Raw genomic sequence first — 24384 nt, forward strand, 5'->3', positions numbered from 1 at the left:
GTATTCTCAAACAAACAGGAGATGGTGATGGCAATGCACGTAATGTAGTACCGATGGTCGCACGAGAAGGAGATGTTGAGAGGAGGACGGGAATTATTCTTCGAGATGCAAAATTAGGAAGGAATATCTAATCGGTAGGACGGGTTGAGGACAATAACAATAATGATGATACCTTACAACAATGGTATTTGGTACCCACCTTCAACTGTGGTACTTGTATGGTGGTCTGCGCCGTAGGTGGACACTACTCCGGACAAGAACACTTTTAGCCTAGCCTTGGACAGTCCCCTTTTCCTTAAGGGGGTAAAAAAAATGAAGAGAAAAGGAAAAGAAAAAAAAAGAAAAAAAGGCTTGTAATTTATACAATGCTTGTAAATATCAAATCAAGCGAGGACTTGAGCACGGAGAGTGAAGGTAACTAAAAGAAAGAGCAGGAGAAGGGAAAAGAGTAAATTCGCAAACTCATTGTGATGAGCAAGAAAGGTAAATCTGAAACTCTCACAATTGGAGAGGTGAATTCATGCATACCTACAGGATAATCATCAGAAGAACTATGGAGTATTAGAAAAATTAACTGAAATTTTTGTGTTCCAGTCTTAACCTTGAATTTTTCGATCTGGATTTCATGGGATTCCAACAATTTAATTTAAACTTTGGGGCTTCTAGGTGCTTGGGCGATGACACAACACTCGTGTGAATATCTATCAAAATGTAACCCAGGCAGAGACAGACAGGCAAAATAGGACTGATTGCCCTGATCAACGCCAGCAACCTCCTCATGGACTATCGACTGGGTAGAAAGTGGGGGAGTCCGCTGGAATCTTTGTCCGAATACGAGTAGATATCGGCACCGTCTCTCTCGTTCGATAGTGATGCTGGTTGAAAGATCATCTCGGCTGTCTACCTTCATATCCTTTCAAATTGATTAGAGCTCGCTCATTCAACTGAGTGGTTTTGCAAGCTTGGTTAATGTCAACTGATCGATAGGCAGAAGGATTGACCAGCGAGCCTACAGAACAGCATCATGATATGAATCGGCATCGGTGTTATGACCAGGGCGTTGATACTCAGACAGTGTACCTTGACAGCTGCCTAGAAGCTCGTCAGCGTATTACAGGCTTGTCTTGGCGAGACATGGGAATATTGACTGTCAAGATTCGTCGATAAAGCTTGCTCCAAGAAGACCAAGACTACCTTACTCAAGTACGAGGGACCCGGTAGTAGCCGCAATTTATATATAGGCACATAGCTATGAAGGACTCGAGAAGATTGATAACTTCATAAGGCTAGGGAGATAATGGAGCTCAATAATAATAACTTTACTCTGTAAGCCTTGTAAGGTCACCCAAGTTCTAGTCAAGATGTTAGGGAATGGATCAAAAGAATGATTCCCCATGAAGTCAAGTCGAATCATCACCTCATCAGTAGTAAGCTAGGAACCAGCAAACAGTTCAGTTTCAAGAGCGGTGAACATAACACTAAGCTAATCTGGGTCTAGACAACGGGTGTCAGGTTAATTTATGATTGAGGCAGTGCTGGACTTGGTATGGTTTTTGTTCAATGATACTCCTGTTTTGATAATGATATAATCTTTTTGTATTTGACGTATTTGAAAAACCAACTAAATGTTAGGGATGCGACCTAGGATGTCATTCGGGCCATCTATGAGAATGCTAAACATTAAGCCATAATGCCACGCTGCCATGCCGTTTATCAACTTCGACTTATGGTACAATATACCAATATCTGCCTGAGTCTGTAGGCAGACATTTCAAGGACCCTGCAACCGCCTTCAACCTGTATAGTTCTCTGTTCCATTGGGTGACAGCCCTAGGGTGACGGAAGGAGAGTTTCAATGCAAGGATACTATTAGCGACAAGAGTGAGCCTTTTGAGACCATCTTTTCCATAAAGGATCGATTGAAACAACTCATCAAGAAATGTTCGTCGCCAAGTTAAGGTGCTCCGAGAACGTACTAAGGTACTAGGTACTGCAGTATACCCCACCATACCTACTTGTGCAAGCGAACCAAATCAATCTGAATGGCGAGAGGACGCTTGACCCGCTGCCGTTCAAGGCTTAGTAAGTTCCACTAAACTCTTAGATACATGCACTGCCACAGTGCTGGACCGCTGGTTGTCCATCGACGTCTGTTGCATCAATTGGATTGTCTAAGGGGATCCAAGGATCTCCGTAAGCATGGCGAAAAAAAGGTCTACAGGTGTGCCTTTGCAGTTTGAGGAGAGATTGTAGAGAATACCTTAAATAGAAGAAGCCTGTCTTATAGAGCACCATCTGGATTCAAGTGAAAGGGACTTGAATCATTCGTTCTATAACTATTGCATAGTTCAGTGTCATGTAATAATTTGTTCATCACTTAGAATCTACAGACAGAGCATGACAGTGACTCCACCAAATGTCGTAGCTTACGTCTTTCCCATGCCTTATCCCCGTATTGCCTTGTCTCGGAGGATGCAAGAGGAATAGCTTGCCTACAGCTATCAACCGATGATTGGGCAAGGAGGGAAGGAGGCAAAAAAGAGTTATTAATCTGCAACTCACGGAGTCCATGGTCCCAGATCAGCCAGTACTCAGTTACTGCTAACCTACCAAGATACCTAAGTAAGGACCTACCTAATTAGGCGTCTTGCTCCGGTTGTATGAAATTCATTATTTTCAGTTCTGAGCTGGTTTTTAGTAACTTTTATTTCGCCACGAAGCGTGATTGCAAGGTAATTGCTAGGTACGCAGGTCTCTCATAATTAGTAGTATTGAACACGCACACCTGCATCCACTGGTGGTGGCAACCCAGGAGACTGGATCGGTCGCTGTAGCCATTCCAATTTTCCAGCCATTCGGCGACCATAGTGGCCTGTCTTTTGCCATCGCCCTTGGTACGGACTACGGAGTACTCTCCTACCTTAATTCCCAGTTCTGATTGTCTTGAAACTTGGCTTAAACAAACAGATATGTCACTGGTCAGCTTCCATTGGTCAACTTTTTAGAGCGTTTTAAGGATGACTCCGTACCACAGATCAAAATCTGTAGCGAAATATTTCAACCCCACCTCGTACACTAGCGTGCCTGGATTGTAGGATTCGAGAAACCTGCAAATCAGTGGGCCAATAGTGCTCAAGCAGGCCTCATACAACTGAAATTTAGTTGTCTCTATGCTAACTGGTTATCTAGGACCTGGAACTAAGAGTCAGGAACGTCAGCCCTCAGCGCTTCTTGAATCTTCCCGCAATCCAGAGCCTATCGATCAATCGAACTAACCACAAGTTCCACAACGTAACGACTAATGTACTACCTATGTAGCTCGGTAGGCCCAAGAGTCTCATAGAAGTCTAAGATCTAATCCTGTCAGCCTTCAGCCTTGAAAGGATGCGCACAAGAATGCGCAGGATTAGAAGGCTGAAGCACAGTCCCTAGGCCAATTTAGCCCACGTGATACTGATGGACACCATAATACAAGTCAAAGCTTAAACGGATGAGTGATCTCTTTCCGACTGCACGTTGTACGGAAGGACTAATACAACCCCAGGAAAGGAATAGGGTTAAGGTGTTGACATTTGGGTATATCCATGCTTCTAGAATATTCTCCAGCCTTAAACAACGGAATGGCTCTTTGTCACAGGCACAGGCAACAGATTCTCTGACCCTGACCTTATGGGTTTTGCGGCTTTTACCAGCCTGCGCATCAATCTCAAAGATATAGTAAAGAATGGATTGTTCACAATCAACCTACTGGTGAAATCGAGCCCTGTCTACCCACCCTTTGTGACACATCTTGCAGTGACCAAGCTTGATTCCACTCTCTTGGATAAAAGACCGTCAGCCAATGATCCTCGAGTATACTCTCTCGCTACCAATACTTGACGGGATACTTTCAATATGCCTACAAAACCTCTGATACCCTTTCATACGAACAAATCAGTACATAACACCAGTTTAATAAGCACCATATTATTATTAGTCCAGCAGGCTTGAAAAAAGAAAATATTCTTGAAATAACTGATCATTTATCTTAAAGATACTCAGTCATACCATAACACTGGACAAAGATTGCCATGGCTGGTTCAGTCGCACAGACCACTGGCCTATAAGAGCTTGGCAGATAGGGAACCAATCGATGTTGTGCAGTGCGCTTGACTTAATAAAAGTGGATTACTCCGTGAAGTCTAGCCATTAACTTGCCGTCCATGTGCTGCTGACCAATGATGTCTACCTTCTGGCTAGACAGAATTGCGTCTCTTCTGAGCGTATCTAACTACAACGACGAATCCTGGGCCAGCCAGCTCGTTGATGGCCTGGTTTGGGGCTGGTAAGCAGCAAGCCACTCAAAGACTATCTGGAGAAGCGGCAGATGAGCGATTGCCAACCGGGCAGTAACTAGGCAGTGATGACTGATTGGTAGTGAAGGGTACAAGTCGGGATTTTCCCTGCCTGGGCTAGCGTGGTGCGGTAGGCAGGTGGAATCTACCAGAGTCATTCGGATGAAAGTTATCAGGCCAAAACATTCGCAATTGCGGCACAGTCATCTGCAGGGGATGAGGGGTAAAGTAGGTACTGTATCCCGCCAACTGTATCCCGCCAACGTCACTTTCGTAACTGTCATAAGAGTTACTCCAAAGTTCGATGAAAGGTTAAGCACTACCGCCTAGATTACCCGGTTGAAGCTAAGCATCTCGAATTAGCCAGTGATCCCGCGTCCAGAGGAGAGAGGTCTTGAGTCTCAGACTTGGCCTTCTTAACTACAGACACCCGACGCAATAATACAGACCAGCAGGCACGTGGATATTTCAGCCCTAGCCCTAATTACACCTTAATCTTCAGGCACCTGCGGCACATGGAGCTCCTAGCGAGAGACCAATCAAAGTCACCAAGCTCTTCTTGGCTCGATTCAGATCGATTCCGAGGCTCATTAGAGTGATCACCTCCACTAACTCTGTACGTACATAAAAGGAGACCTTTACACTATACTCATGATTCCGTCCTTCGTTGATCTGCTATAACCTTGTATCAGCATGGCTATGAACAAAATCCCAGGACACGATATCTACATCGGAGGGTCAGTCCAGCTTACCCCTCCCGCCATAATAGAATTTTGTCGTGCCGCTGAGCTCCCCATGATGCGGGGCCAAGAACGAAAATAAGCAGGGGACTGGAAAGCAAAGTGATCGATCAAATGAAAACCTGCTAACAACTAGAATAACTTGCAGTATCCTAGCAGTCAAGAACAAGGCGGCTTTGAGTAGAGCGAACATTACACACATAGTGTCGGTGCTACGATTAAATCAACCTGATGAGATTTTTGCCAACTTCCAGCATCATTGCATTCATGCAGACGATGTTGGAGATGAGAATCTCTTGGAACATTTTCCATCTGCTATCAAGTTCATCCAGGCGGGATTGGATGCTGGAGGCAGTGTACTCGTACATTGGTCAGTAAATATTCCGGTTACTGAGTTATGCCATTTATCTTTGAAGTCTTACTGACACCAACCAGTGCAATGGGGAAATCGCGCTCCGCCACCATCTGTATTGCCTATCTGCTCCATCAGCAGCCCAGTGCATTCACCCCTCAGTCTGCGCTTGCTTTACTGAGGAAGGGCCGACCACTCTGCGAGCCAAACGATGGGTTCATGGAACAGCTAGCTCTCTACCATGAAATGGGATGTCCCGACGATGTCACTGGCCATCCGCTCTACAATCGTTGGCTGTATCGCCGCGAAGTCGAAGACAGTGTGGCCTGTGGACGAGCACCTGAGATGCAGTCGGTCTTATTTGAGGATGAACAGCCACACAGACCTCAAGAGACCAGTGACCGTACGACTGAGATCAAGTGTCGTAAATGCCGGTTGGTTTTTTTACTTGTCTTCAATTTTAGACCACGGTCTGATAGGCTCTCCAGGCGTACGCTAGCCACCACGCCATTCATCATACCACATGGTCCACGGCAGAATAACAAGGCAACGGAATGTGCTCACATTTTTCTCCATCCTCTGACGTGGATGCGACCATCTCTTTTTCCTAATACCACTGCAGACTCCGAAGCGACAGAATACGGTTCCCGTCCTGATGATGCACCATTATCTGGCCGCTTGACGTGTCCGAATACAGCTTGTGGAGCTAATATTGGCAAATTTGCCTGGCAGGGTATGCAGTGCAACTGCGGTGAATGGGTTGTCCCAGCCATCGGTCTCGCGAAAGCCAGAGTCGATATATCTGATCGGTTTAACATGGCCCGTGGGCCGGGTGGTTTGCCGCCAGCTGCTTTCGGGATCCGCATGCCACCTGGCATGAGGGCTCCAGATGATTCAGGCGCGGGCCGCGGCAATCTTTGACGTGGTCCTCAGAATCTAATCCACCAGCGTCTCGACGCAGATGATTAGCAAGGGATGAAACACTCCAAGGACATTTGGGCGCGTCGCCACGTGCCCATCACCAACATTAATTCAAGTCTCGGCGCCCTTATGTGTCTGGATTACGTTCAGCTTACGTTAGCAGACCGAGTCATACTCACATTAAGAACAGTCCCGGGTCGCCACTCTTGGAATTCAGGAATGTCCTACTATGGACACCACCGGTTCTCGAGTGGCGAGACATTGAAGAACCTCAAGAAGATAAGGCGATCGTCAAATGCAACCATCCTTCAGACAGTCGAGATTGACTGTATTAAAGAGGATGAACGATCGGCCAGACCAAGAAGTCCATTGGGTCGTATGCAATGGTGTATTTGGCCCACGAGAACAGGATGTCATTCCTACGAGGGTGGGGTAGCAGAAGTTGACAGACAAATATGCAACATCGATCGAATGGTGACTCCAACGAGCTCTTATCCACGTCTTGATTTCATCATTCAGAGACCCCTTGCAATTACGATGCATTAGGAATAGCGGTCAACAAACAAGACAAGGAACACATGGTAATCTCATCTCGCTTCGCAAGCAAGGTATCGTGCGAGAAGAATCTTCAGTTGGGATCCACGAAATTACATCTCTAGCGTCAAGGTGTTTCGGAGGACCCTTATGCCGATCGTTCTGTGGGGATTGTTAAAATGAAAGCGGCCTGTGCTAAAAGTTGGACCGTACGCTGAACCTTACGATGCCTTGACCTTGGAACAACTAACAAGGCTGATGATTCGCCTTTCATCGGAATGCCTGTCCATTAGTCTGGATTACTCGATATAAGCTGGCACTTCTGAGATGTGGAGACCTAAGCGCTATAACAGCCTCGTTCTTGAAGACAGCTAGTATAAGCGTGGGAGAATCTCGGTCAATGATGTAACGGCCCCTACATTTGTTGCACAGTTCAAGTCTTGGGCTTGTTTCCGCGAACTCTGTGAGATGGAGCAATTTCCAGTCGTACCACGAAGCGTATACTTTACTAGGACCAGGAACCTAAGGTTGTTACCTTAGCTTGCCTTATGTCATCGAACCAAGGACCCAGCGGCTAGTGGCCTGTGCCGCCTGTCAGCATTCATCCAAGGATTCAGGGCTTAAACCCACATCCCCACGAGGCTGTTGTTGGGGCCTAAGGCAGCCCCATCTGAAATGGACAGAGCGACCAATAGCAGTTGTGCACCAGTCCGGGATCTGCGGCAAGAGAAGATCAAGAATGAATGACATTCGAGTTTACTACCTTCAGGGAGATACCGTAAATACCTCTCTGGAGGGGTACTGAGTATAATCAACCATAAGCCAATAGTCAGCCTTATCAGCTAAAGGCTTCTCGTATGTTGTCGAATACTGATACTTGCATACCCAGCGACAAGCTCTTAGTGATACACTACCTACTTTACGGACGTAATAAATAGCGTAATTCCGTTGCTGGTTCTCTAATGGTTAGACTACTGGTAAGCACAAGTCAACCCCTGGCCGTGGTAGGCTAGCAGGGCCTGGGCTAATGTGGGCTGCAAAACTAGCTTCGGCACGGGGGCTGTGCAAACTGCTCTTACGCAACTGGACGCACTAAGGACTCATGGACCTGATTGTTTGCAATTTTCCATCTTTCCATTTCCGCCGGGTTCCGTGTGTCAGGGGCTGTGGGGCTTTGTGTATCGTATCTGTGTATTTTTCATTTCCTACCTTGGGTAATTCCTTCGTATATTGCCGGTGTCAACCTGGTAGACCACGCCATAAGCAGCACTCAGCGATCTTCAATGTCATCTTGATTAATCATTATTCTGGGTTCTAGGGAGAGAGATTTACACGCAGCTGCTGCACCTCAGACCACTAGGGAGGAAGGTATGACGGAGACATAAGCCAACCTGTTATCAACTATAAAAGGAGTATGTAGGGTTGGCCATCGCAATATGTCACCCGTCTGGGCAGCATTAAGAAAGTCCGTGCTTGTCAGCAGTCATCTCTGCCAAGGAGATGCACAGCCTACCTGCCTTACGGAGCCAGGAAGTAGTCCACTGCGCAAGGTGTATGTACTTCACTCATTTCAGGAACCAAGCGTTCAAACCAGATCGAGCGGCGAGACTGTTTGAGCTGCATACTTCTGTCTCCTCTGTTTAATGCAAAGTGGCAGTTGGTTTATCTGAGGATGACGTCACGCGGTGGATTTCTGAGATTGTAGATCGATAATCGCAGGTCTGGCAGCTTAGCACCCTCGCAGTTACATCAGGGGATTGATGATCTCCTGATGATGGGCAGAGAATCATGAGTGTAACTGTAGGCACGGCAGGCTTCAATGTTGCAACCTGTTCAGGCAACCAGCATACCTTGTTCCTCCTCGTCCAAGGTGCCGGCCCTGGTAATCTTCGGTGATATTGACATCCTTGTATTTGATCAGGCGACAGGCAGATTGCTGCTCGGTGAAGGAGCTAGTCTTCTGGTGACTGGCGTACAATAAATTCCACTGAGAGAGGATAGGGCAGTAATTGGCGCAGCAGATCAAAAGTTGCGTCCATATAATTTTCTGATTGCAAGGTAGGGTTCAAGATAATCTCTGCAATGAACTGCCGCCGAACTGAGCGAAACAGGAGATGTGGTATAATCCGCCATTCACACCTGGCTTATGCATGCTGTGACCAGAGAAGATCAGCAGATACTCTGTCGTAGTATCCGAACGTACCGCACCGTTCGCTTTCTGCAACGGCTTGATCACATCGTGTTCCTTATCCAGGCTAGTGCTTACCACAGTATGCACAGCCTTCTTTCTGGAAATTTTGTGAGACGTTCTAGCTGCCGGCTGCCGGCGGGCTATCCGGATCATGTTGTGACTCGGTCATTGCCAATGAATCCGTCTTCTCGGTATTTGAGAAGGCGGAACTGATATGACCGCAGATAGGATCAGCAGCAGGATAGTGGGATGCTTTTGTCGAGTTGCTGCCCCCATTCCAAAATCAGTCACTTGAGCTCAGAATCCGCCAGCGCATCAGCCTTGAGACTACCCGCGGATCAGGTTTCATTTGGTGCCAGCCTTGCCAGGCATGAAGGATCCGCATCCTAGTCCGTACTCCGCACACGACTCCCGAAAAGGTTCAACGTTCAACGAATAGATAGATACCCCTATGCGTCAAAAGAAATGATGGATGTGACTGCCACGCATCAAAGATCGCCAGACGGGACAGATGGGAAGAGAGATGGCTCTTGCAAGCGCTGACGATTCCGCTTGGCCATTTCAATATTACGCTGTCTGTCGACGCGCATCTGGTAGAAATTTCTGTCCATCGTTAGTTCAGATCAAGGATGACGTGGTTAGCTACGTATCCGGTTTGGGAATAGACATACTTGTGTAAAGCGAAAATACGAGGCGAGTCATCCGTAGCGGACGAAGAAGCGGACTTTGTGAGGGACTCGATCTGTCCACGTCAGCGAATCGTCTGAGTTAGGTATTCCATTTGCAGAGGTAATAAAGAGGGCCATTTCTACCTTCTCATCTCTTTCTTTCTCAAGTGACTTGGCGCCGCTGTCGCCCTCCTTGTCCGATTTCTTGGATTTCTTGTCTGAATCCTTCGGCTCGTCATCGGTCTTCTTCTCCTTCTCTTTTTCCTTCTTCCGTCGCTGCTTCTCTTCATACTCCTTTTTCACTATCTCAATTTCCCGCGCCAATGCTTCCTGCTTTGCCTTGGCTGCCGCCTGCTCCGAGTCCACGATAGGAGAGCAGAAATGCCTATCTTGTAGATGGACAGGGCAGACATAGAAAAAGTCCTACGTAGTCAGCAGGATCCCAACAAAGAGTCTGTACAAGATGACTGCATCTCAATAGCAAGGCGGAGCCTACCTTGTTGTCTGGTGTAATCAGAACACTAGTGGAGGGCTTGTAGCAAACGAAGCATGCTTTGGCGGCAGTATCGGCCACCCGACGTAGATGCCATACATTGGGGAGTGACATTGAGTCTTCGGCAAGAGCTTAAGTCTATAAGATGTATAAGTTTTAGATATCGTGTGGGATCCGAATGTTTGACTACAGAAACCAAGGAGATTCTCTGTAGAGGGCGACAAGTTTAAGAGCGATTGTTGATCGCTGGTGCGGAGCACATGATGTCATGTGACTGGCTACTATGGCCATTTGGCGATGTTGTTCACTTGTTGCAAAGTTCCAATGACTCGACAATAGTGTCTAGCTGTCGATATATTTCCATCACTGTAAATACAAACACTGTAAATTCACGAACGCCCTGCTCCAAATGGAAATCTCTACTCGGTCACACTATCCTTGATGTTGCGAAGAGTGCTGGGCTCCCTAGAACCAGTCACCATGGCGGCAGCATTCTGTGCTCGTCTGCGCGCATCGGTCCAGAGCATAAATTCACCATAAGTTCGGGGCATGACTTGAATGTCTTTCTCAACCAAGAAGGTATAGTTGAATTGGCCCGTAGATTTCCTGCTGCCGTGCTCCACGTCCCTAACCTTAGAGTCGACGCGGACCTGCACTTTGGTGTATGTGGTGCCGTCTCTCTCCAGCGGTTCTGTGTGAGCAACTGTAGCCCGTAGGTACAGAACGCTTCCCACGGGCACAGGGTTCTCGAAGGTGCTGGGATCCAGGGAGATGAAGTTGGGACGGGCGTGGGAAAATGAGGCGGCGCAGCAGAATGCGAGTTCGAAAGTCTGTTTGAGGAGGAAGCCACCGAAGATCATAAAGTTGTGTCGGTTGCGATCCTGTGGTTGCATAATCATGGCGGATTTCAGTACTGTGTCGCTCATGAAGACCATATTGTCAGGTCTTTGGGCAGGTAATTCGGGATCTGTTCCCGCGTTAGCATCAGCGTTGTGACAGCCGAAGGGATTATTGTCACTCACTCAAATATGCCATCTCCTTCGTCCACATGTTATGTATCAAATTACTTTCTTCGGCGTCAGGCGCCTTCTCCAGGAGACTCCTCGTTCTCAGAGCCTTCTTGGCTTGATAATTCTCCTCGCCCTTGTGGAAGAGAAGACGCTCCTCCGCATTTTCCACAAGCAAAGGTGCAATAGGAACAGGCCTAATGGGGATGTCAGTGCTGCTCTCCGACATCTTAATACTCAGCACTCACTTCTTGGTGGCGGGGTCAAGCGAGACCATAGTAAAGGCGCAGGTAATAAGGACATCCTCCGGTTTTACCGGTTCTCCTTCCGCAGGGACCCTGGTCACTTGAAGGGACACCTCCATACTTGATCTTCCCGTGGCATACGTGACCTGACCGCTCAGCTCAAGATCACAAATCTCCATTAGAGGATGCTCGATGGTAATTCGATCCACTGCCGCGGTCACAGTAGCTACTGATTCACCGGCGTGTTTGTACGCGATGATGCCCGCCAAGGCATCCAGGTCCATCAGCAGTGATCCCAGTCTATGAGAGGAGCAGTTAATGAGTTATGTCCCACAGAAAGAAAACAGAATCGTACCTGATATGTCCCGAAGCATTCAGGTAAGAATCCAGCAACCATTTGTCTTGGCTCAGGGGTAAAATCTAAATGATTGCACTCGGTCACTCCATTCGCATTCGTGCAAAACAAACAACATTCATAGTGCAACTTACGGCACTGTAATAACTATCTGACATTTTCTTTGGTGTCAAGTCTGGCTTTCCCTGCGCACGAGGTGTCTGGTCCGACTGTGCATCCTCGCGACTCTTCGTCAGCGCCTCGATCCACGGAGTCTTGACGCGCATGGGCATCCATGTCGGCTTGGAAGAAACATTGGTCACTGCGCTGGGGTGAAAAGCCCTCCACGAGATTAATGACTTTGTTGATGGATGCTCAGCTTTTATGCGAAGAACGGTTGAGCTGGCCGTGTGTGGTGATAGACATTGTGCCCGAGTAACAACGGATCTTCGCGCGCTGAGCCTGAACATGATGGAAATGTGAAGTCGTCAGAAGTACCCGATCTCGGTGATCAGTAGAATATAGCTGTATATGTATGAATTGATGAACCGATCTAGACCAACACCCCTGTTTGACTCCTTTGTTTGTGGAATAGGGTCAAGGACCAGTGGTCGGCTCGATTAATCGGTTGGGTTCCCGAGGCCGTTTCCGCCCGGATGAAGTCGGGGCCAACGATGACTATATCCCTCATTTATTACTTTATAGAATCTGTATAGGGTTCAAGATTGTGGAGATCTAAAGAAGCTTTCACATAATAGACTCCAAATCACTTCGGTGCTCATCGGGATGTATGTTAGTTTGTTGAGAATGTTGTTGATGGTTGATTGTTGAAAGCGAATCTGTTGACATCATCGTGATCTATTTGCCTGAAGCATTCGGCATCAACCGCGATCGATTGTTTACAAGCAGAAGAATATATGCGCGGCTGCAAGTGGTCACTAGTAGTAAAGAGGTACTATCAAACCACATGCTTGCGTTCCTACCACTGTTACCTGCCTTCCAACTACTCCACCCAGTCCAAATGAAGGCGATCATCTCTCTCGTGCGAGAATGCGTCAAAATGAAGTCATTGATAAAGGTGTCTTTGGGAAGTCTTGTGTCGAACCAGACGGCTTGATACGGTTGATATATCAGCGAACCGGCTCATATAATTGTATGAGCACTCTCTGTTCTATTACCGTGCCATTGATGTGCTAGATCGATCAGCCTACACGATGAGTGACCCTAACAACCCCAACATTGAGCAGAGATCAACGCCCCAATGGGCTCTCTATCAACGGGAAAACTTCTTGAGAGCAAGAGAGGGCAAGACTGTGCCTTTCAACACCGGTATGTTTACTCTGACAAAGTACAGCATCGGAGGCACGAACTAAGATTCGAGCGTAAAGATCCCAGAAAACTCGAAGAGCTAGCCCGCGAAAAGCTCAGCCAAGGCGGCTGGTATGTCCGCAACGCTGGGTCTCGATGGATAAGCCAGATACTAAGGCACTTCACAGGTACTATGCTTCCTCGAATGCAGGCATGTCCAATACCCACCTAGCCAACCGACAAGCCTTCTACCGCCACCGCATTGTCCCCCGGCAGCTAGTCGACACCAACCTCCGCGACACAACAACGGAGATCTTCGGCCACAAGGTCTCGGCACCCATAGGGTTCGCCCCAATTGGCATCAACAAGATCTACCATCCTGCCGCTGAAGTCGCCGTCGCCAAGGTCGCACACGAGCTCAATCTCCTGTACTGCCTCTCCACAGCCGGCAGTACGCCAATTGAGAAGGTCGGCGAGGCGAACGGATCAGGCCCGCGTTTTTACCAGTTGTACATGCCCCACGATGACGAGCTGACGCTTTCACTGCTCAACCGGGCCTGGAAGTCCGGATTCGACGTACTGATGCTCACGACGGATACATGGCAGCTCGGCTGGCGGCACGACGATGTCGCCAACTCGAATTATGCGTTTTATCGCGGCATTGGCGCCGATCTGGGGCTAACGGACCCAGTGTTCCAGAAGCGCTGTCAAGAGGCCGGCATCGACATTGAAAAAGATGTCCTGGCCGCTTCGACCAAGTGGATCGACTCCGTCTGGCATGGCCGCGCCTGGTCCTGGGAGACAATCCCCTGGCTGATAGAGAAGTGGAAGTCCATCTCCGGTGGTCGGCCGTTCGTCATCAAGGGGATCCAGTCCGTCGCGGACGCGAGAAAGTGCGTCGAGTACGGTGTTGACGGGATCGTGGTGAGCAACCATGCAGGCCGCCAGGTTGACGGTGCGATCGCCAGTCTTGATGCGCTGGAGAATATTGTCGACGCTGTGGGTGACCAGATCTACATCATGTATGACTCTGGAGTCCGGGGTGCAAGCGACGTCGTCAAAGCGCTGGCGTTGGGCGCGAAGTTCGTCTTTGTCGGTCGTCTTTGGATCTGGGGGCTCAGTATCATGGGCGAGGAAGGCGTGCGCCATGTCATGAAGTCACTCCTGGCGGATTTTGATATCTTGATGGGAGTTGGGGGATTTAATAGTATCAAAGACTTTGATAGGTCTATACTAGGTATGTCGAGCTCAGTGAAGAAAGGCACGGCCGCTGATCATTTATTAGAGTCTTATCCCAGGTCGTATACCTACATACCGGACAAGGTTCTCTGATATGTTTTGTCTATACGTGCGTTCAAAATTTGGAGACAATTATTGGAAAATGCATGTACATAGAGCTCATTCGCAGTTCAGACTGTGGGAGACTCTGGTAATGTCATCTGTTATATTACAGATCGTACTCTAGGAACCACTCATGCCATCAGTAAAACGTCTGGATTAAAAAGACAGTATGTGTTACAGCTTTGTCGAAGTACCCCTTCGAAAAAGCGTTCAAGAGAATGTGCAGTCATGCTTACGCTGGGTAAGTAATAAAAGACCCGTCAAGGCGTAGCCGGTAATATGGCAATGTATAGAATGATGAAAGGTATATAAGCTGGTATCGAAAGAAGCAGATTTGGTGTGGTGGAGCTTGGCTACACCAACACCATGCAAAGAAGTGCGGAAACAAAGGGCCAGTGGACAAATCGGGATACAATAGACGCACTCCCAGTATGGACTGCTATGGAGCCAGTCAAAGTCGACGCAGCTCCGTCTGTCGCAGAAGGGTTTGCGGCTGCAGCGACCGTAGTGGTCGGTGAGGCAATAGGAACAGAACGATTTGCGAAGCCAATCCGATGATTGTCATAGTCGAACACAGAATAGACGTTCTTCAAGAACACATCGCCCAAGAGCCACACGTCGTCCCCGTACAAGGCTTGTCCCACAATAGTGGACAAGCAAGCTGAACCGTATGCTGGTCCGACGTAATCCTTGGGGGAGATGTTGTAGCTAAGGCCCGAGAAGCTCACTTGCACCACTGCCGTCGAGTTGCACGGCAGGGTGAAATTCTGCCCCTGTGAGGTCGTGACAGCACCCGGAATGAGGTTGTGCAACACTGTGGCGTCTTTCGGGGGAAGCATGGCGTACGATGTGCCAGTATCGATGACGGCGGTCTTATTGGCGAAACGACAAGGTGTACCATTCACACTGGCATCGTCCAAGGGTATCCTCCAGTTATTGCTGTCTCCAGTTGTGTTCGTGTAGACGATATCACCCGTGAACCTGGTGGTATCCACATCGCCAAAATTCGCCGCTCCATCTCTGGCACCATCCGAGTTGCGAGAGAAGCTGAATCCGATAATATTTGATTTGAGAAGGCGCTGCGCCGCGACGGTTTCCATGAACGATGGAGTGTTGAAATTGCTATTAGCCGATCGTCCCAAGCCCAGAATACCATCAACGGGATACGATTCGAAATCGGTGGAAGCATTTTTGGCCAAGCCAAACGTCATATTTACATCCAAACCAGCAAGTGAGAGACTGTCTGTCCCAAGGACGCCGCTGACCGATCCTGTCCCATACCCGACAGCCCAGTTCAGCGGTAATAACTTGAGAGACTTTGAAGCGGCTTCACCGAATGTTTCGTGTCGCTGACAGGCCTCAGTCGTGCAGTCTGAGCCAAAGACCCAAGTATTCGGTCCCCCCGTATCCAGAACCAACCACATCTGCTGGTCCTGAGAGCCGACCCTGACCGTAGCAAAGTAAGAGTAATCGAGGCCCTCCTGGTTAAGAGCGGCAGTGTTGGGTGTTGTAGGTTCTTCTGCCAAGACAACATTGTAATTGTTATCACGGCGGACAGGAAACTTTTTGAGGTCAAGCGTTAAAGAGACACCATTTGAAGAGGACCCGTGATTGTTGTCTGAGTCGTCCGGCAGTAATTTCCATGGCACGAAACGGCGGGCGACATCATTGCTGGCAGACCCGTCGGTCGAGATCTCGAGGTTAAATGAATAAGGAACAAAAGCTGTAACTGTGGAGGCGAGAGAAATGGTCGAAAGAAGACATTGTAAGAGATGCATGATCCTAGAGGGAATCTATGTTCGCCTCAATAATGACCAAATCATGAGAGGGGTCAATTTTTATGACGGAGACTGGAGTACCAAAACCTCGGTATATTAGGATTAAATGACGGTAGTGAGAGTGAGTCGAGTAGAAAGGAATCTGCAATGCTTGTCTATGGGGTATTACTGTAATTAAAGAGTGAAATCCAGACAAAGCGTGATGAAAGAACAGACGCTGAGGGTGCAGTCTATAATAGAAAGGGTATAAAGAACAAGCAAATGAAAGGATTCTTAACAGATCAAAAGACCTGCACCCTGCTGAGCAATATAATAAGAGCTCATCGCAAAGGTGAGAGATGAGAGATGCAGATGAAGATGAATATGAAGATGAGAGATGAAGCGCATGGTGTGCAGCAGGTGGGCAGGTGCTTGATGGATAGGGGATGTTCTCCACTAGCAGATCAAGTATTAAGACCCCAAAGGACTAGAACAAACCTTCGGCAAGTCACTAACTCTTTAGTGCTAGACACACTAACTATCTCCAGGTAGCTCCACACCTAAAACAGTTACTCTCATTGTCTAGCTTGGGCACAGTGCAGGCACAGAGGACAATTCTCCATCATAGTAACACTTACTAGTTTTAATGCTTTGGATGAGGCAGGAATCTGACTGACAAGTGGTCATAAGTCCGTTTAGTTACGTTCTTTAATAGCCACTTTATGGGTCATAGCCCTGCTGGCCGCCTCCGATCTGCACATTGATGCTTCCCTCGGGATTTATGGGGCGGTGGGATATCTAAAGGTTGCATCACCCCTGAGAGAAGGTATTGCTGGCCACTATTCAATAGCAGCCGTGGTTCAGATTTCAAAGTTGAGATACATCCCTCAAACCACAAGTCAAAATCTTTCTCAACTGAGGATGTCTTGAACAGGCGAGCAGCAGGAACGCCAAGTCAAGCTGATCCACTGTATGCATGTTGTGCGCCTTTCAGGCTTGCCCTGCCCAGTCAAAATCTAGACCAGGCCTGAATAGAGACATTGGATATCGAGTCAGCCACAGAACCTATGAGCTGTGAAATCTGCTTTGGTTGCAACTAGCTTGGCGTCATCCTTGGAATCGAGCTGAACAAGGAGTGCCTTTCTTTATACAAATGGACGAGTCTCACGCAAGAAAGACGACAAAGACGCCCTCGTCTCTGTCCCATACATTGCCACCACAAGGAGCTGTTGTCGTCTTTGGACGCAAGAGCTGTTTCGGCTGTTTCGATAACCCCACTGATTCGCCGCTACTGACGTTTTATCATATATGTTGCTATGCTCTGATATCTGTCACTTTTGGAGATGATCATGTGCTATTTTTACCATGGCCTTCAATCATCTAAATTATCAGCGCTGTGGGAAGTGCTCGAAATTCGACCGATCGAGGAAGTCCACTTGATATGGAGTAGATAGTGGTCAATCCAGACCGCCTGGACAGTCGACGCGGAGGACATAATGGTCCATCTCACAATATCATAATTATCCAAGGCGGCAGAATAGTAGCTAGCATTGCCTTTTTCGCTGCATCTTAATCACGTGATATTCCCCCTCCTTCCCAAAATCCAGATATTTCTTGGCGAAGAGGTAATGGGAGTGACTGACTCATGTGACCTTGAATGACATTCTGCCCCTGGATTTATCGTGTAGTTCCCTTGCATCATCCTCGGAGTAGGTAGAGGTGGGGTATATGCTCACATGGGCAGTGCTAAATGATTCGTCATGTCTCGATTGATTCCACAGCTAAGAGAAAATAGTGCCTTGTACTCCTTGAAGAAAGTTGAATGTTCTTCCGCAACTGGAACCTGGGGTAGCTCCCGTTGTGTGCACTGCAGTGTATTGTGCGTTGGTGCTTCAATTAAGACAGATACCATTGATAGTAATCCTGCCACTCTAAGCAGTAGTCACAAATTTTGTTCCTGCAGGAATGCAATCCTTCACGAAAAACTCGGCCAGGAACCACCAAGACCACGATCGTGGATGATGATTCATGGATGGAATAGAACATAATCCGCCTCGGAAGGGGCCGGGAAACCTCCCTCGTCAGTCCATCACATCACCACTTAGATATCTTTCCGAAGGCAGAAAGAGTATGTATCCCGTAACAATACCTTAGCATTTTCTGGAAGACTATCGGTTACTTCGTTCAATGCTACCGAGGGCCGAAGTGGATGGTTTTTTTGACCTTGGTGACTGATCCCTTGGACATCATAGTTCAGCCTAGGTAAATAATAATGGAAATTGTACGTCATGTCCACTTACTAGGTCCGATAGGAGTTGCAACGGTAGTGGTAGAATTATTTCCTCAGCCATGGATTCCTAGAGGACTGGCATGGGTTGTACCGTGTACCTGAAAAGCAGGCGATCAAAAAACATGTCACTAGACCGGAAATGACAGAAAGAAGATAGAAGAATTAAGAACAGGAGCGCTTCGTCATTAAATCACGGCGCTAATATTCCATACAACAAAATCATACATCAAAGTCATTTTCTCTGGGTCTGCTGTTTAGGACCTAAGAGGTCTTCCAAAAATCCGGACCAAAGCTCCCTGACAATACCGGGCTCTTTGGCTTGTGATCCGTTCTGCTGTCTTTGCAGCTCTGCCCCCAAACGGGATCTGCCAACGGTCTCCGTCAAGGAGAAGGGATCAATGTCCATTGAGTGATTGTCAACAACCTCACTCATGGGGCTCGCAGCCACATCTTCTCCGGATACAGTATAGACCTGCGGCTTCATGGGTGGGTCGGACGTTATCGACTGCATTGAGGGATCATAGTACTTGTAGATATCGGAGAGGATCGGAAAGCGCGGGTCCGGACGGGAGGGGGGAGCATCAATCTCCTCCACAGAAGGGAAGTATGCAAAGTCGACGGTGGATGAATCTCCGACGGCCTTTGCGGCACGAGAAGTGTTGAAATGACGAACAGAGGGACTGGATATGGTAACAAATGACGTCAGTGCTGAGGGTTTCGATGAGTAAAGTGCGTGCGGGCGAGCATACTCTGTAGAAGCGTTGCCATTGATCCTTTTCATGGCAATGCTAAAAGCACGGGACTGTAGGAAATCATGGTTGGAAAGCCGTTCCACAAGCTTTAAGTTGAAGATAGGAGGATCAGTTGCAGCTCATGCATGAGTGACAGGGCTATCTGGTATACAAACCTCGGCCTGAGTACCATTGCTTGCTATCGATCTCTTTTTGCATTCGAGCTTGAGATCAGCCAAAGTACGAGTGGCATAAAACGAAGCCTTGTCGGTCACATTAACCGGTTGAGCGGAGTTTGCGCCTGTGATGTGCAAGCTACGGCGAACGCAAGGTGTGGTGGTATGCTGCTGGGAAAGCACGCGGAGAGCGCGTAATGAAGTTGAACGGGGAGCAGCCATGATCAATGAAAGAGTATGGATTCGAGAGTTTGAAAGTAAAATGTCGCTTTAAATATGTATTTGTGTAATTGAATCAGTGAGGTTGCTCGGTGGATATTTGTTGAGCTCTGGAATGAACTATGAAAATAGGACTGAATGAGGTTATGCTAAGCGATCAGGATGAGATAAGGAGTAGAACGAGGTGTGATAAAGTGTCGATGTTACAGGAAAGTATTTTCAGAGACTGAGTAGATATATTAAGAGTAGGAGCAGAGAGGAGAGAAAGGAAAAAGGCAACGGGTGGCCCGGGGAAAGCTGATATACTTGAATATCTCAAGGGATCCGAACCGTTGGGGGGGAACGGCATAGGATGAGCTCCTACCTTAGATCGTCCTTTTTTAGGTAGCTTTCGAGTGGATACCTGGAACACTGGGGAACGGGGCGGTCTGGCCAAGTCTGGCTATGCTAACCTAGTGACCCAGCGGATTGTAATAGTAGCAACGACTAGCAACTAAAAAGTGCGGTTAAAGGGATCGACAGCGAAACAGAGTGAGTAGTGTTCTGGGCAGGCAAATTTAAAGTAGGCAGTAAGGGATTTGTTTGTCTGAAAAGCAAAAGTGACAAAAAAGCAAACACAGGGGAAGTGATGAGTCTCCTTCAACAGACCGAGATGGATGGGCGATGAGGGGTAGAAATGTGAAATAATGGTGAGGTAGGGGGAAGGGGAAGAAGGATGAAATCTGCGTCGTACATTTTGTACTACTTGTACCTTTGGAGTCACCGTAAAACTACACCGTACTCCGGAGATGGAGGTATCCCAAATACTTTGGATTCTGCCAGACTAGCATCGTACTATTTCTACTCTGTTGAAGCGTTGAAGGATGAGACGAGAATTATGCCATCTTCCCCGGTGCCCCGGTTGGTGAAGCAGCCAATGAATCAGCCTGCGGTCCCATTTCTATGAGGCTATGACTGCGGAACACCATTGAGACGGAGAGTTGGTCACTTGATGATCATCTGAGCAACCTAGAAATCGACCTTCCACCATCCACATTCGGACTTTGCGAGCATCTTCTCCGACTGGCACGTTTTAGATTGACCTTGTCTTGTTGATCTTCCCCTCATTCTCCCGTCAGACACTGGTGACGTGAAATAAATTGTACAGATAAACAGTTGTAATGCATGGTAAAGTTCCGGGGTCCTGGTTTTCCGGAACGCATATGATAGAGGGCAATACAGTTGGTCCTTTCTTCCTTCGATCCGACTCGCATATCCATCATTAATTGTATGTTTGCCCATGTCAATGACGCTCGTAAGATCCTGCTAAACATAACCCCACCCCGAGTTGATCGAATGCGGAACCCTCCTGGGGACGCGCCAGCTTGCCTTGATAGTCGGTCGTTTGCGTCGCCAGCAAATGTATGCCACTAGACTACAGAAAAAATAAAGATGACAGGTAGTACTTTCGCACCTGGGAGGGGTTCACCTTTAGGACTTCTACAATGTAATAACTCAGTGTTGTCTGGAAACGGATCACATTCGCATATTTCCATGCTGGGTAGAAGGAACTTCGGTAAAATTAACAGAGAATGTCGAATGGTCATGTGGTCATTTATTCGGGACTTGACACCTGTGAAGACGGGTCCCCGTGAACTCCTTGAACTGGTCTAGCGCTCGCTGCGCTCCTATTCTGGAAAGGCACCCTGATGAGGCTTGGCGTAATAGTACTCTGTCAAGCTTCGCTGCTGGATGTGGCGTGAAGCAAGGAAGGTGAAGAAGGCGGATGATATAAAAACATTGACCACATCACCTACTGGTAGTCTAATCTTATCGAAATATACTGGCTCTTGTCCTCAGAGACTTCACGTGCTTTACTTCTCTCTATTCTTAATCAACTCCTTTTACAAGTCTACTAGTCGAATACCTCACGTTCCTTGGTTGGAACGAGTACTGTGGATGTTCACGACGCATTCTTTGATAGATGCGGACATAGGGGACGATGGTAGGACAAAGCTTCCTCTTCCACTGATATATCATCAAAATCTGAAGGTGTTCAAGAACTGGTCGCTTAGCTCAGTCGGTTAGAGCGTGGTGCTAATAACGCCAAGGTCGCGAGTTCGACCCTCGTAGTGACCATTTTTTGTTATTTCCTCCGTCTTTTCTTTTATGCTCTGCCTGTCTCCTCTGGAAGCAATATGTGATTTCAACATCTTGATGAGATCACAATATTGTTATCGTAGGTGTCGTATGAATATTTACTGGATTTCCGTAACATGGTGGTGACGACCGACATAGATATATATTGCGGCATATCCCTGATGCAGACCTACCTACATATAATAAATACGAATCAGAAGCTAGACCACTGGCTACAACTACAGCAGAAGAACAACCATGTCCAAAGTCCAACGTTTCTTCCTGAGTCATCCGCTTGATGAGGTGGCTGTACAAGATACCAAGCAAGGGCCAAGTCAGCAATCTGAACATGATACTCGAGTGATGCCTAATGACAAACTTGTAGTATCTATCATAATGGTTCACTGCGCCAGTGTATGTATTACTGTATCATAAAATCCGAATGCATGGCTGTGAGAGAAATACCCTCCTGGATCCCCATCTCGTCAGGTCTAAAGCTTGGCGACTTCCCTTGAACGCCGACCCTTTGCAACCGCTCGGGCATACGGATGTGACCGAGAGTCAGGAACTAGATGATCAATATCGCCCGTGTGGACCATATGAGGGCCAGCCTCATCAAGTGACGTAATCCCATTGTTCCGCATCGCTGTCTCTAGCTCATCTTTCATAACTGCAATGGCTGGTTAGCTCCATAGGTTTCGACGTGGGACATCACGTACTGTCTATCAGATGTTCGACTCCTTCCTGCCCGTAATTCGTGGCAAAGAGCATGCTGCGCCCCATGCCAACAGCGGTGGCACCCAGGCAGATGGCCTTGAGTATGTCCGTTCCGCGACGGATTCCGCTGTCCACATATATCTCCATCTTGTCGAAGATCTCTGGACAGCGCTTGTGAAGTTCAAGTAGAGTGACTATCGAGGGAGGGCTCGTGTCAAGATTGCGACCTCCGTGATTGCTGAGAAGAATGCCATCCAATCCAGCCTGCATCGCCAAGATCGCGTCATCCGCAGACATCACTCCCTTCAGACACACGGGTAAATGCGTGTGCTTTCGAACCCACACCAAGTCATCCCAAGTCAGTCCAGGGTCAATGAAGCCGGCCATAACACGTCCAAGACCGCCGCCCTTCTTGTCGTTCTTCGCTTGCGCCGGTGCCATTGGCACAGACAAGTTCTCATCGGCTTTTACTCGCTCATCCGCTTCCCGTTTGCCTGGCCATGCAGCATCGACTGTCACAAAGATTGCCTTGACGTTCGGATTTGCCGAGCATTGATGAAGAAGCGCTGCAGACTTTGATCTGTCTCGATTGACGTACAGTTGGAAGAAGAAATTTGCCGAAGGAGCCGCTTCTTTCAGTTGATCCAGAGTGTACGAAGAATTGTTGGAAACCTGCCCAATAATGAGCACTAGAGCTTGACATTGTGCAATGGGACGGAATGGAATATAAGATCATGACGTACTCCTTGCATGATACCTTTGCGCTCACATGCCCTGGCAATCGCGCACTCTCCATCCGGATGAATAAGCTTAGCCATAGCAGCCGGGCTTACGAACAACGGCATGCTACAATCGACGCCGAGAATCCTTGTTCTTGAATCCACGGATCGAACGTTTCTGAGGACGCGAGGTCGAAACCAGATCCTGTCGAAGCAAGATTTATTCGCATCGCGAGTGATGAGATCGGTCGAGGCGCTGGAATAAAACGCCCACGTCTTTTTGCTTGCCGTCTTGGACGCCACCAGTTCGAAATCGTGTGAGTTGATCAGAGTGTGCAAGGGCGGCTTCTCGTTGTCCAGGACGACCTGTGGATTCTCGCTGGGAGGCTGTTTGAGCCATTCTTCATCGATTGCGGACGTGTCGAGGATTCCCTTGTACTTCTCTGGCGGTAGATTTGATTTGATGACACCAGGAGAGTGAACCTCTGAGTAGGCCTTGGTGGCATCACGGCCCGCGTATTTCAGAATGACTGAACAACGTAAGCTTTCTGAGTTCAGTGCCCAGCATAATAACCGGCAAATCTTACTTGTTGACCCTCCAGGATGTTCCTCCAAAAAATCAGTCATGTCCCATACTTTATTATCAACAACGATCCAACAATCATCAGGCGATTTGTGTTTCGACACCTCTTTAGTGGATAGAAGCTTCTCGCCCGCCATCTTTACTTTCCTGAAATTCGCGCAGATTAGTGGTTTGCAGGACAAATCCTTTCGAAGACTCCAAGTCAGAGTGATTATACTCGAGCAACTGCAGGAGATGAGCCTGAAACGAATATTGAGAGGCGCTGTTGGTTATATATAGACTGTAGCTGCATTGCACTTCGGAGAGCTCTCCACAAGGGCCTAAGCAGAGTGCGGAGAAGTGAATTTTGCTCCACAGGGGCCTTAGTGCCGCGTTTGGGGGTTCACAACTAGCCCGAAGTGCTTGTAAAGCATGAACAATTAAGGAAGGGCTGACGGATCCACGAATCAAATTATCAAAGTTGCCTTGGGAAATTCGGGATCAGAGCTACCGAGAGTGCTATCTGTTCGTTCTCACAATGATTCTTGATGCCTCAAGTAATCACAACAAAAGGGGGAACCATGGGGGAACCTTTGCGTCCCAATGTATTCCGGTAACTCAGCAGAG

The 24384-nt window shown here is 47.9% G+C and overlaps 7 protein-coding genes and 1 non-coding gene across 8 annotated transcripts, besides 4 other annotated features; 3 read left to right on the forward strand and 5 right to left on the reverse strand.

Annotated features, from left to right (window-relative positions):
- Positions 1-305: 305 nt before the first annotated feature.
- Positions 306-348: a microsatellite.
- A 4220-nt stretch (positions 349-4568) lies between these two features.
- Positions 4569-4597: a microsatellite.
- A 430-nt stretch (positions 4598-5027) lies between these two features.
- Positions 5028-6347, forward strand: dspC (dual specificity phosphatase YVH1; the record flags this gene model as incomplete). Its single annotated transcript, XM_001267317.1, has 4 exons — positions 5028-5071; positions 5223-5444; positions 5510-5860; positions 5915-6347. 4 exons carry the CDS (start codon positions 5028-5030, stop codon positions 6345-6347), a joined length of 1050 nt encoding a protein of 349 aa, XP_001267318.1.
- A 3213-nt stretch (positions 6348-9560) lies between these two features.
- On the reverse strand, positions 9561-10347 carry NFIA_109150 (AAA-ATPase Vps4-associated 1 family protein; the record flags this gene model as incomplete). Its single annotated transcript, XM_001267318.1, has 4 exons — positions 9561-9675; positions 9744-9814; positions 9885-10163; positions 10237-10347. The coding sequence occupies 4 exons, from the start codon at positions 10345-10347 to the stop codon at positions 9561-9563; spliced, it is 576 nt and encodes a 191-aa protein (XP_001267319.1).
- Positions 9983-10009: a microsatellite.
- A 305-nt stretch (positions 10348-10652) lies between the features above and the next one.
- On the reverse strand, positions 10653-12112 carry NFIA_109160 (putative acyl-CoA thioester hydrolase; the record flags this gene model as incomplete). The annotated part of the gene is made up of 5 exons (XM_001267319.1): positions 10653-11200; positions 11256-11437; positions 11489-11785; positions 11841-11905; positions 11975-12112. 5 exons carry the CDS (start codon positions 12110-12112, stop codon positions 10653-10655), a joined length of 1230 nt encoding a protein of 409 aa, XP_001267320.1.
- A 921-nt stretch (positions 12113-13033) lies between these two features.
- NFIA_109170 (L-lactate dehydrogenase) lies at positions 13034-14459 on the forward strand (the record flags this gene model as incomplete). Its single annotated transcript, XM_001267320.1, has 3 exons — positions 13034-13148; positions 13208-13259; positions 13316-14459. The coding sequence occupies 3 exons, from the start codon at positions 13034-13036 to the stop codon at positions 14457-14459; spliced, it is 1311 nt and encodes a 436-aa protein (XP_001267321.1).
- A 362-nt stretch (positions 14460-14821) lies between these two features.
- NFIA_109180 (pepsin-like aspartic protease) lies at positions 14822-16246 on the reverse strand (the record flags this gene model as incomplete). The annotated part of the gene is made up of 1 exon (XM_001267321.1): positions 14822-16246. One exon carries the CDS (start codon positions 16244-16246, stop codon positions 14822-14824), a length of 1425 nt encoding a protein of 474 aa, XP_001267322.1.
- A 336-nt stretch (positions 16247-16582) lies between these two features.
- Positions 16583-16627: a microsatellite.
- Positions 16628-18747: 2120 nt separating this feature from the next.
- NFIA_109190 (uncharacterized protein) lies at positions 18748-19644 on the reverse strand (the record flags this gene model as incomplete). The annotated part of the gene is made up of 2 exons (XM_001267322.1): positions 18748-19353; positions 19423-19644. The coding sequence occupies 2 exons, from the start codon at positions 19642-19644 to the stop codon at positions 18748-18750; spliced, it is 828 nt and encodes a 275-aa protein (XP_001267323.1).
- Positions 19645-21685: 2041 nt separating this feature from the next.
- NFIA_109200 lies at positions 21686-21759 on the forward strand. The gene has a single exon. It is a non-coding gene; the product is annotated as a tRNA-Ile (tRNA).
- A 491-nt stretch (positions 21760-22250) lies between these two features.
- NFIA_109210 (FMN-dependent alpha-hydroxy acid dehydrogenase) lies at positions 22251-23915 on the reverse strand (the record flags this gene model as incomplete). Its single annotated transcript, XM_001267323.1, has 4 exons — positions 22251-22429; positions 22479-23148; positions 23220-23725; positions 23783-23915. 4 exons carry the CDS (start codon positions 23913-23915, stop codon positions 22251-22253), a joined length of 1488 nt encoding a protein of 495 aa, XP_001267324.1.
- Positions 23916-24384: the final 469 nt, after the last annotated feature.

Source organism: Aspergillus fischeri, genomic scaffold, assembly GCF_000149645.3.
Source record: "Aspergillus fischeri NRRL 181 1099437636245 genomic scaffold, whole genome shotgun sequence".
NCBI lineage: Eukaryota > Fungi > Ascomycota > Eurotiomycetes > Eurotiales > Aspergillaceae > Aspergillus > Aspergillus fischeri.